This window comes from Limulus polyphemus, unplaced genomic scaffold (assembly GCF_000517525.1).
Source record: "Limulus polyphemus unplaced genomic scaffold, Limulus_polyphemus-2.1.2 Scaffold150, whole genome shotgun sequence".
NCBI classification, from domain to species: domain Eukaryota; kingdom Metazoa; phylum Arthropoda; class Merostomata; order Xiphosura; family Limulidae; genus Limulus; species Limulus polyphemus.
This window is the reverse complement of record NW_013665760.1, coordinates 36,398-49,429: the sequence shown is the minus strand read 5'-3', so window position 1 is coordinate 49,429 and position 13,032 is coordinate 36,398. Positions and strand designations below refer to the sequence as shown.

The following is a 13,032-nucleotide window of genomic DNA, read 5'->3' as shown; positions in this document are numbered from 1 at the left end:
TATATATATATATATATATATATATATATATGCATGCATGAGAGAGAGAGAGACAGATTAGAGACAAAAAAAATATATAACCATGCATGACAAATACTCTATATATTCACAGACAAATCTTTTTTTAGTTTAATAAAAATACTTCACTAGAAATATATGATTTTTTGTACGTGAAAGACTTATAACGTTTACTGAAAGTGTTAAATTTTGTGAAAATATACATACTGTATTTCAAGTTAGTAGTATCAAAACTATAAAGGCTTTAAATAAGTACAAAGAGATCATGTGATCAGTCAAATTGACTGAGCCTGTGTTGAGAGAGTTAATAACAAGTGAAATGAACTAAACATGCCCCATTTGATTGGGATTTTGTGCCTCCTTCAAATTTGGGGGCCAGGGTGCCTCGCGCCACTGCACCCTCCTAAGAGCCTGCCCTGCCTTTTTATTTCCCCACAAAAATACATGTGGTAGAAGAACAGAATAATATTACTGTTATAAAAGCTGTGAAACACTCGATAATGGCAATTAGGTACTCAAATAAGGCTATAACTCAACTTTAGCAGTTACTTATAAGCTTCGTAGAGTAACAGATTGAATGTCACAGCAATTTTTTCTCGGACAATACCTACAAACAAAGCACTACATGCAAAATATATCCCAGGCTCATTTCTGAATCTTCCATACCCACTGGCAGGCAGGAGTCCACCACGGATGAAGATATTGTGGGAAAAATATCGAGATATTGAGGATCAAACAAACAGTTACTGCCTCCACACAGTGGCCAATAGATAGCAGGATCAAGTTCCAAGACAACAGTGAAGGATAGTCAGTCAGCTTGCTCCAACAATGGTACAAGAGTTGGGTGGCAGTGAATGTGCTAATCTCTCTCAAAATGATGGGAAAATGATCACTGTTAACCCTCCAAGAAAAAAGTGAAGGGGAATAAATAGATAGATCAATAGCAGTAAAAGACTGACTAGGTGCATGAAAACAGGTATATGAACTTGTACTGAAGAGAGAGAAAGATTGTGATCTGAGAGCATATGCTCCATAGAATGGACCCTCCCATCAATATTAGCACCACCTTAGAGGGGATTGTGTATATTAAAGTCTCCAAACAGGAAAAAATGAGACAGCAACTGTTCAATAAGAACATCAAGGTCTGATTGATCATAAATCACTCCTGGTGACAGGTAAAAAGAAAACACACAATGGTGGTACGACACATGGAGATACGGACAGCTACAGCCTCAAGGGGCATAGTGAGTGGCACAGATATGGTAAGTAAATACTGGTCAACCAGCAGTGCCACACCTCCATGGACACTTCCATCACACAGCTTGTTATTTCGATATAAGGAAAACTGCCAAAAGATGACAGCATTGGCATCTGAGGAATGTTTCCTGTAAGAAGAGACACATGGAATGATAGGAATCAATCGAGGCCTTAATGTCATCCAAATTAGGGTGAAACCTTCACATTTCCACCGCATCAAAACAGCCATTTTTATTTAGGAGAACTGTGTGGAGAACCCTTTTGTTTGTGACCACAACGTTTTTGTTTAGTAGAAATAGGTCTGTCAACCACCATGGAATCTCATGAATTTGATACCCATTTGATTCACTGTTTTAATACATTTTTCTAATAATTTATATAATACTTATTTTCCTATATATTACCTAAACATATTAATGAGTTATGTCTCAGTATTTTGTTAAACATTTGTATTCCTTAATTTACCTTTCAAAAGAGGCTACTTCACCAACCTACAGTCTGTTGAATAATTTTATAAAATGCATAACAAAAGTAAAATATTGAAGTTTTCAGCCTGAATGGTGCCTGTTGCAGGGTTCATACATCTTCAGTGATTCAGACTTCCATGACTTTTCCAAAACTTTCCATACTACTTGAAACTGATTTTCCAGACCAAATATAGTAGGAAATAATCATATAATCTACATTCACTGTTTATTTTGTATATATTATGTGAAAGTATATAAAGGTATAACTACATGTGAAAGAGAATGATAGGACACAAATGACCTATTCTTTGACTTTTCCATGTCTTTTCATTCAGTTCAGCTGTTTCCCTCTGTTGATCGAGGTGTTGGTTATATTTCTATCTACTATTTTGAGAGGCAGTGAACAGTTCCTTCAACAAAGGATCTTCCAGAATACCTCCAACTGACTGCACATAATCATAGATTAACCACTGACCAACAAGGGAGATATCCTTCATTCACAGAAAAGTCCCTTTCAACAGTTTCTTGGTCATGAGAAGGTATCAAGATGAGTTTAACAACATGACATAAGGATTCATAATCCATAGCTTAGTCCATGTGTTTGAACAAAAAACAGTCAAGTCTATTGGTTTTGAGGTCAAAATCTTTGAAAATGTGGAAATTTGGCTTCACATCATGAGATAAAAAAGTCATATTGTCTGATTAAATTATCACATTCTTCTGCTTTGAGACATTTCAAATTGAAAAGAGTGGAGAGAACAGGCTAAAAATAAGCCTTACTATCCATCACATCTGAAGGCATTTTTAGAGAGGAAAAACAGGTGACATTATGAGTAAATGAGTATTATAATGGACACTTCACTAGCAATTTCTTAATTAAACAGATCAAAACAAACAAATGCTCCTTGTGAAATGCAAGCTCATCTCTTGGAGTTGTCTTCTCCAATACTTTCATATTTTCTGTTGTAAAAAAAATGAATATCAACATGCTTAGCTGATTTGATATTTTCTGTATTGCTTAAGTCAATTTTCAACAATTTAAATGTAGTGTCTGCTTTGGATAGCACATCGTGTTTTTCAAATCTTCTTGGAAGATTTTTGATCATAGACTCAAGATCACAGCTGACAAAAGGCACTACAGGGTAGTCAGTTTGATATTTCATCACAATTGAAGAGGGTCCTTCAGATACCAAAACATAAAATGATAACTTTGCTACAGAAAAAATATCATTTGTTGCAGATTTCACATTATTAAATGCTTGAATTTTTGGTACTGTGTAAAAGTTTGATTTGGCTTCAACTGTTTTGATGTATGTTTGGAAATTTGAAATAATTTCAATTGTCCTTTGTGCAACAGGTGCATTCTTTACACATTGGGTAGAACAAAATTTCAATGGATACATACAAGACCCAGTAATTTTCCCAAAGTCTTCCTATCTGGCTGAAGAATCTTTGAAAAGGTGGTACATTGATTTAAATATTGCTTCTAAATCCCAATTAGAGGCACTGGAAACACTACAAAGAGCCCTATGGACTGTGTGGAGACTACAAGACCCAATGTTGATTCTAATTTCTCATGGAACGACTGATTAACATTTCGATCATCCATCCCTATTTTCAAAAGATGGCTATGATTAAGCTCTTTTGTCAACTGTAAGAAATGGTTTAAGAGTTAATTAGCCTGTGTGTGGCCAAGAAATACAGAATCAAAAAATCTAGTTATCATAACATTGTTTTCTGAGTCAAAGTACCTAAGGTACACATCAAGTTGGTCCTTTTGGTTTTTTACCATTTAAGGATTCATCATACAAGAGCACAAAGTCTGTATCTTTTCCAAACTTTTGATACAAATTTGACTTGATATATGGGGCCAATCCAAATCAAACCATATATGCACATTTTTTCTGTCCATATGAGACTTGGATGCAACTTTACTATCTGGAAACATCCTTTTAAACAGTTCGTTTAAGTGTTCACAGCTTTTCTAACTGTACCAGCTAACAATGGTCTTCAGGACCCACAAAACCTCAGCTTTCCACTCATCTTCTTTTGAAACATATGAATCCTGTCTGCCCTGTAATGTATAAATTGCATAATGTGGTGCTGACACCTAGATGAAAAGAAGTGAATCATCCAAAGGCTAATTGCAAAACAATGCAATTTTATTAAATTGTAGTGTACATTTAAATCAATGAAATGTGGCCCATTCTCTTTAATATTAATGTTAACTTAGGAATGTTATTTACTTTCTTGCTGCACTATGGCATAGTGTTGATTTCAATGGACACTTCAAGGATTTTGACCTCAAAAACCAAGACTATGACATAGTGTTGATTTGTTGCAACAGTAGCCCTAACTGTCAGCCTAGAATTAGACAATACCAAACTGCAGATGTTGGCAGGGTTGCTGCTGATGTGTTCAATTTATGCACATTAGCCTCGTCCTTTTCCCCATCATATGGCTTATCACTGCAGACTAGCCCATATTGCTAACATCCAACTTTTTATGGCAAACACTGCAATAAACTTCTTGGCAATGTGCACCTGTAATGAGCCATTCCTGGTACTCATCCTTCAGAAGTCATGCATTGTTAAATATACATTTGCCCGGCATTTTCTAAGTAAGTACACATTCAGGTCAACACCACAGAACATAAAAATAATGACTGAAAAAAAATTAATCACAATTGTATAATTGCTTGAATGATGAGGCTCAGATGTCAATGGCCTCATTCAACCTTGTATCACTGAAATAATTCAAGTTGCTATTCACGCATGCACATGTGCAGCAAACACAGAGTGAATATATCCACCACATGTCAAAACATCTGCATCATAGTTGAAGTGGTACAGAAACTACAGAGTATACCGATGAACATAGTTCTGTAGTGACCTCTTTTATGGGGAAAAGTTAAGTCATACTAAAGGGGAATGACTCACAACAACAAGCAACCAAGACAAACACAAGTTATATGCATTAGATAACTGATCTCAACTGTTAAAGCTATGGTGTATACAGATGGTTGTATGTGTGTTTCTGCCACAGGTTTTAAAACATTTAGAACAAGAAGGGTAACCCCTGTCTAAATATAAGGAAAAGAAATACCTAATACACTTCATAAACTACAATATGTTTAGACAAAAATAAAAAACTGCTTTATACATATGTAAACAAAACCAGAACTGTGCTCTAGCAATACAAGTATTGCAATGGCAGCAATTTAACAGAAAAGTTGAACTGTTAGCTGTAAGTTTCAATAAAAGTAAACTAAAACAAAATAATGAAGAAAGATCTAATATATCTTTAAATTAATAGTTTAAAATACAATCATATACACATGAATCCCCAACACTTAGTTGAATGCCTTGAAATATATTAAATATGCATTTTACATGAGCAAAAGATAACAATTTTAGCTGTTGAACCTGAAATAAGAAATTAGTGTATAAATTGTATTGTAAAGAGAGTGGGGAATCATCCACTGATCGGGTGAGCAAAGACGTTTCTTATAGGATTCTATAACTTATGAGTTGTTCAAAATTCCAGTAATGTAGCTTAACATAATTTAAACATTGATCGAATACTAATATCTAATGATAAATGCACTTTTGAACTGATCCCAGTAAGTGAAATTTTTAAGTTCTTTATTCCATTTTTTACTATGTATTATGTCCTTCACTATTTTATTTCACCTACTCTGTTGAAACTTATGGTTACTACTTCAACACTTTTAACAAATTGTTGTTAGTCTTTTATTAATTCTGATGAACCAGAGCTGTTTTGGCCTTATATATATATTTACTGAGTTTTTTGTTTTGTTCTGCTAGTCAGTTATTAATTTCAAGAAACAATCTTATCTGCTCTCTGTGCACTTGCTTAGAATAACTTACATGGACTGATTGATTCCAAGATGCATAATAATTACGACAGTCACATTGTGGACAGCTATCTGTTGCTAATTCTAATAAACAAACTACATAAGTCATAATACACTTTTATCTTACTCAAGTTTTATCTTACTGCTTGGATGCAAATGGTATCTAAAATAATTTCTTCTCACAAACAGCACAATATAATTGTTGTTTATTCAATGCAGTAGAGATGTCATAAGTGTATGTCATTGAGCAACGATAATGTAAAGATCATTGTGCTATGACTACATTATTGCAGAAGTAAGATTAAGTTATTAATGGTGATCTATTACAGACTCATTCTAGTCAGTTAGTAAATGCATGATATGAACTTAAGGCTGATAAAGGATATTAACTACATGTGGGACTGAGTCAGATTCAGAATATTGGGATGCACAGTATGCATGTAATGTCTATAGAATTATATGTGCTAGTGCATGTATGTGCCTTTAATTTTGAAACCTGTAATATTGCAGACTAAATTGACATGGCTAAAACTGAGAAAGTAAAATATATTTAAAAAAAATTGTTTTTCTGGAGATAAGTTTTAATCCTAAAGTTCACTTGTCTCTTTAAGAAATAAAAGGTGAAAGCAGTGTGCATGAATTCATAAACATAGCATGTACTTCAAATATTTCAAAAACAATCTTTGTAATTTTTTTACTGAAATCTAACTACTTTACTTGCATAGTACAAGTAGACTGCAGCAAACAAAATTATGTATTTTGTTTTTTCGTAACTTACGCCTTTGTTACAATAACCCAATCTTAGTTACTAATTGTAAACGTAATTCAAAACTTGTATAAGTTATGTGTTAAGTTGTTGGGCTAACAATAGACATAAATTTTTTCTGGAATTACAAGCATAGACAAAATTACATGTACACAATCCAATAAATAAACCACACTTGTTGAAACTTTTAAAAACTTAAAGATCATCTTGTTCTCTATTAAAACACCAAAGTCTGAGAAGTTCTAAAATTTTCTGAAAACATACTAAAACTAAAAATGCTGTACACGTGTTTGTCAACAATAATTTTACTAAACAATTTACATCTGTCTGTATGAACAGAACAAAAACTTGAAACTATGATTTAGCTAAATATGCCAAACGAATATGGGTAATTTTATAAACAATGAAATCTTGTATCAATTTACAAATTGACACATACCACCAGCATAGGCATGACTCCAGTGCTTGGCTGTAAGCCAGAATATATCTGGATTTTCTTTAAACTGACGAGCAACTACAGCATCTTGTGGATCATCTGGTTCAGCTGCTGAGAGTAATGCTTGAAGAGAAAGCAGTACTGTTCGAAGTGTCATTGCTGCAGCCCTAATGGCAAAAATTTGAAATATATTGAAAACTTCAATAGTGAAGTATCAAGGTCTCAAAAAATGAAATGTTATGAATTTCATCTATATAGTATTTCCTAGGGATAGATTAAACAAATACATGTAAAAACCAGAATACTGATACTAATAGGTGAAAAGTTTTATTAATGTGATTCAAGAGAGCTCCTTCAGCTGTTCTGAATGAGATGAAAAAGTGCTAAAATGATGAAGTGTTCCACACATGCCTTGAGTGGCTTTATAGTACAAACGCACAAAAAACATTTTGAAAGTATCCTGGTATTAGCTCACAGAATATATCTTGAATGTTGCAGAAATGATCTAAACTACATTTAAATGTAAGCAGGAGTAATTTGCTTTTAAGAAGATGTTATGAGAACATTTTCAATTAAATGACAAGTATTCAAAGGTCTGAAAAACAACACAGTGGGAATACTGAACTTGAGAATGATCTATATTTATATCATGAAATATCCACTCACACAAACTCATAAACTATAATGAGTCTAAACTCTGAAGTCAACAAATGCAATGACATGGCCTTTCACCTGTGACCCATCTGCAAAGGATTAGCAGACAAATCTTATGTACTGTAATGCTTACTAATAGTTTGACAAATGTCATGAAGGTACATGTAACACATTAAAAGTTACAGTACAGATACTTTGATGGTTACCTGGTGGTTACAAGGTTAGTCAAAATAAATGAGCCTGTACAGATAGTTAAATAATTTTAATTTATTTGAAAAAGATATACACAAATATTTCAATTTAAGTTTAATGTGAGTATTATGATTTAGTTTATATAGTGAGTGCATTAAATTTAGTTGTTTTTAAAAACAATAGTTTAACGCAAGTTTGTTTATATAACTGTTTAAGAACCATACATTGTGTAGTTCATTAGTTATAAACTGGTGACTTATATTATTGTGTCATGTTACTAGAACCTTCTAAGTTTTTCTCATTTTCATTGAGTATTATTGCATTCAAGGCCTCTGTTGGGGCATAAATACACATAGAAAATTTATTTCGAGAGATAGGTAGATCTAGATTTTGTGATAATGAGTTGAGCCTTAAAGATCATATAGTGACAATTTTTAAAGTTAAATTATCACAGATTGTATTACAATAACAGAGTAGAGAAGAATTATTTATATTGTCAATTACGTTCTAAAGTAATTGAACCAGCCTGTGTGGACTTTGTTGGAAAAAAAAGAGAGAATTAATTAAAGCTTTTGATACAACTGTGATAACCAACAGTGCAACAAACATTTGTATATAAGTTTGTCTTGTTTTAACATATTATTTCAGCATAAGTGGACTGTATGCTGTTTATTTATTGTTGAAATTTATCGCCAACAAGTCACAGACACCTTCTGTAAAGAATCCAGCCCATATGTAAAACACGACAAAAGCTTTGTCTATCTATTGGTTATAAATGATGTAAAAGAAAACATCAGAGAGAGAAGTACTAGCAATTTGTGAAAGAGAGGATGTGACAGGTGTGCATATCAAGAGAGTCTGATTTTCTACTTTATGTCTCCATAAGCAAAGCTTGAAGGCAATAAAAATTAGACCTTGCCTTAGTAATATCTATACTGAGTAATTGACATTAAACACAGGACATCACCAAGGGGTGATGAAAAATAGAAGATGGGTAAGACTCAGCAAACAAATGCCATGATTCTCATACAAGGGAAGATTGACAATTTATTTAAGTATGACCTTTCAAAATTAAGAAATTAAATCTTATATAATATGAAATCTTGACTTATTAACTACATTTTGATGCCAAATTTGTTCATATACATTGATAATAGTGTAGTTTACTTAAATTTTGAATACAGCTCTGTAAAAGGTCATGATATGTGCACTTTGACCTACCTGAAGAGAGAAGGTTAATACCAATAGAAATTTGAGTTTAGTCTATAAAAATATATTTTCACATGGTCTCTATTTTTCACAGTAAATTAAAAACATCAGAATTTTAAAGTACTGCTCCTTAGTCAGTACAATAACTATGTATGCAAAAAATATTCCTTTCTTCTTACGATTATTTCTTTGATACAAAAAAAAGACCTTTAATAAGAATGAGTATAGTAGAATATAAGAGTGATGCCTTAATGTTACATGAAATATCTAAAGCATCTAACTGTAATATCTCAATGTTATGCAGAATTCCAAAACAGTTAATGTGGAATAAGACATACATTAAATTATTGTGGAAAAATTATACTTCTTTAATGGGGTCTCAAATTTAAATCTGTAATCCTCTGAAAGAGCTATATTAGAAAGTGAAATTCAATATTCTAAAAATTCCAAATAATTTCATGTTTAAAGTTTCAATAACAAAATTCGGATCTTTCCTGCACCATGCACAGGAAGTAAATTAATTTGTTAAAGTGGTGGAAAACACAGAAGAAAAGGTAGTCATGTAGCAAAAACAATCTGTGCAACTCACCTGGTGCTAATAAAGGGGAAGTAACATTTCCAAACAAACTTTGACATTATTACAAGTAAAATCAAGGATAATAAACAATACACAAGTGACTATTAACAGAATTTCACTTTAGATGCTTTCATAAACTGGTGATAATCAGTCACTTTAGTTGTATACAGAGTTATCCTAAACTCTCTAGTTACAATAATAAAGTATAAAACAGTATCACAAAGACAATGATTCTCAAATTTATACAGTTCATTGATACAATACAAACTTATACATACAAAAAAAAGTAATTATGTCTAACCATATTGCTGAATGTTAAACACCTGCACGTAATACAACAAATTTATGTGCTATTCCAATGTTGTTTTAGGTGCTAGTGCCTAATAAATATTGAAAAGCAGCAACTGATCAACACAGAGAAATGGGAAATTTACATCTAGTTGCAGTACGTAAAACGGAAGTAAAGCTCAGTAAGAAAAACTAAGCCTTATAAAGGTAAATAGATTTTATACTGAGCCTTACATTTATCATACACCTTTTGTTACCAAAAGCATAATGTACAAGTTACAGAAATGGTGTTACACATGAAAAAAGTTTAAAGTATCTTACCACTGGTCTTTCAGAATATCCAAACAGATTGCTCCTGTCACAGAACTAATGTTTGGATGCCATATTTTTGTCATAAACTTGACCTGAAGAGAGAACAAAAAATCAAAGAGATCTTTAAAATCAAACAAATACGATGTGCAAGATAACTCATCTAGTTTGTAAAAAGTTAAGCTTTTTAAACAATACATACATGTACAAATACTTCAGTATGAAAATATTTTGTTTCATGAAATAATACTACAATTATATAACCCTTCAGTATTTCAACTATTTTTAAAATATGTTAATATGCTGCACAGCACTTCAGTTGGTTAAAACCCAACTATTTCAAAATGCAATGTTAGAATGGAATGCTCTACAAATAAACTTGAAAAAAAATCAGTTTCAACTTTTTAAATTAAAGACAATGAGTATACATAAAAAGTGAGAGAAGTACATAATTAAAAAAAAAAGAAAATAAGTAAGAAAGTGAAATGGTGAACATACACAACGACACTCTTTTATTTCAGCTGAAGGAAATTATATACACTGTGACTAAACCCAACTTAATAACCAATGTACCTTACAAAATATTGCTTGAGCACTTAGATAAATTTAGATTTTATTCAACCATAATGCTACATGTAGACCTGGCCATTTGTACTAACTATTTACCTTATATGAACCTACCAATTTCCCCTTGAAATCAAGATCGGAATGTAGCATATCACACTGCTTATAAGTATTAACTTTTTTCCACTATTCTCAAAAATTTTAAATTTCTATTATTCATTAAAATGACAACCATTGCTGCCGAGTCATCCACATAAATAAAAACAGAGATGAAGACATAATAGAAATCCTCAATACAGTTTTTAATAATTTTTCTGTTACCATTATCAAAAACAATTTTTGTAAGATATAATTTTCCTATACCGAAAATGTATTTCCGATAGATACATACCTCCTCTCACAAAATTTGGTGCTGCCCTCTATATGCAAACGTTTTCTTTATGCATGCCACAAGTCTTCTGCTCCTCTTATTGGAATTGTAATATTCCAATGTGTCTCTCATGCAAATCATCAATAAGAGCGTAACATGCTCATGTGACGCATGTGACTCCCTCTATACTCATCTACTGAACTATCACCTCAAAGTTTGGCAGAAGACTTAAGTACCAGAGGAAAGTGGGGAGGAAGGGTGAAAAGTGTGAGAGGATGGAAGTACCTAGCAGAAATACATTTTCAGTATAGGAAAATTCTAATTTCCGATACAGTACTTACCTCCTTTCACAAAATTAGCTACCCACATTGAATACAATAAGGGACTATTGCAAGGGAATTATAGAAGTACCCCCCAAAAGCTTCTGAAGGATACCCCTGGAAATGAGAGAGTCAGATCAGAATATCAGATGAGGGGAACAGCACCACTTCTGAACCAGGTACACTTTTCGCCCCTCTGAAATGTGGAGAAGATAAGGGCAGAAAAGAAGAGGAGCATATCTAAGGGGCAGAAAATTGTGTCAGGATCATGAACCTAACCGCATAAGTTAAATGTAACTCAATCCCAAGAATAGAAATGGGTAAAACAATGGATGTGCCCTCAGGTGTAGAGTGGTTAGGGCATGACAGACCATACACAGTAAGTCAACTGCATCCAAAACCAATGCAGCTGGGAACCGACATCCATGCAAGGGTAGGATGAGGATCATACCATCTCCACCTCAAACACAAGAGATTGTGGGACTTAGAATCATGCTGTCTCCCAGGTATGACACAAGTATTAGCATTGAGCTATCAATCTGGGGACCCAACATCTGGTATCAAAAGGATGTCTATCACATGCAATGAACTCTCCCAATCGTGAAACTTACCAGAACCATCCAAAAGGCGAAAACATCCCCGTATTGAGATAGGACAAGAGAGAGTCAAAGGACAAAACCATGAACATCCACTTAACACTTCTGTAACCCACAATATAGACAGAGTAAATTGAAGGAGGCAGATAGACAACCCAAAACATGTGTGAGGACTTATATTGATTGGTTCTACTCTAAATCCAGAACCCAGCTGTGGGATACCAACATCCGTGCGGGGGTAGGATGAGGGGTACACAATCAAAGGGGTGAACTGCATTTTGACGTATCACTTCTTCGTAATTATATATCTCAAAAAAGGAGAACAGTATGCTATCGACACCTGCAGAACACCACCTTCCTACTCTGCACTGAATGGTTATAACCATATTTGTGTGGAACCCATTCAGGAGGGTGCTTCCACAGTCAATCACCCCAGTGGTTTGGAACTGGAATCTGGTAAGGACTCCCATACTCCACTAGAATAAAGAAGGGTGAAATGACAGTGGAGAATCTGGAGGAATGTCACCACCTGAAACAGTGCAATGGGTGACCACAAAACCCTATATTGAAAAGTAGACCATACCGAGCTATTCACTATAGGCATGGCAGGGATGGGCAGCTATCCCCTTCTGCTTTACCAATGCAACCGACCTTGTAACCCCCCCTCCCCAAAATCGATATAAACCTAAATTACCCATATTTTCTTTCTAGAATGACTTTAAATTGTAACATGAAACCACATTTGTTTATCCTAAGTAGCTCTAAGTTTGTAACAATATACATCTATTTATAATTAAATTATATTGTTTTATCACCCTTTGAACCATCTAACTATTATCTGTGCCATTATAAGTTGTAAATCACTCAGGGAATGTGCAGATCATGTGAACCATTTTAATTATATTATTATTATAACTTATTTTACCTAATCTAGTCTTAAATAACTTAAAAATATCCATATTTTTAGATTTTAGTTACTTGTATAATAATAAATAAAGAGTAAATATGAAAAACAAGAAATAAAGTACTTACCTAATCTTTTTTTTTTCTTGCTCTCAGGTTTTTGGAGAGAGTTACCCTAATTTTTTTATTTTATAGATAATAATGCACTTCATAATTTTTATTTAATTAA

At 33.2% G+C, this 13,032-nt stretch overlaps 1 protein-coding gene across 3 annotated transcripts in view; it reads right to left on the bottom strand.

The window, feature by feature from the left end:
* LOC106475842 (ubiquitin-conjugating enzyme E2-22 kDa-like) overlaps positions 1-13,032 on the bottom strand; it is a 43,099-nt gene that overhangs the window by 18,302 nt on the left and 11,765 nt on the right. For all 3 annotated transcript variants that reach the window (XM_013936534.2, XM_013936526.2, XM_022380974.1), the window contains exons 3-4: positions 10,063-10,145; positions 6,825-6,988 (exon numbers count right to left, since the gene is read on the bottom strand). In XM_013936534.2, the coding sequence (XP_013791988.1) occupies positions 6,825-6,988; positions 10,063-10,145 (247 nt within the window). The remainder of the gene's footprint in view (positions 1-6,824; positions 6,989-10,062; positions 10,146-13,032) is intronic.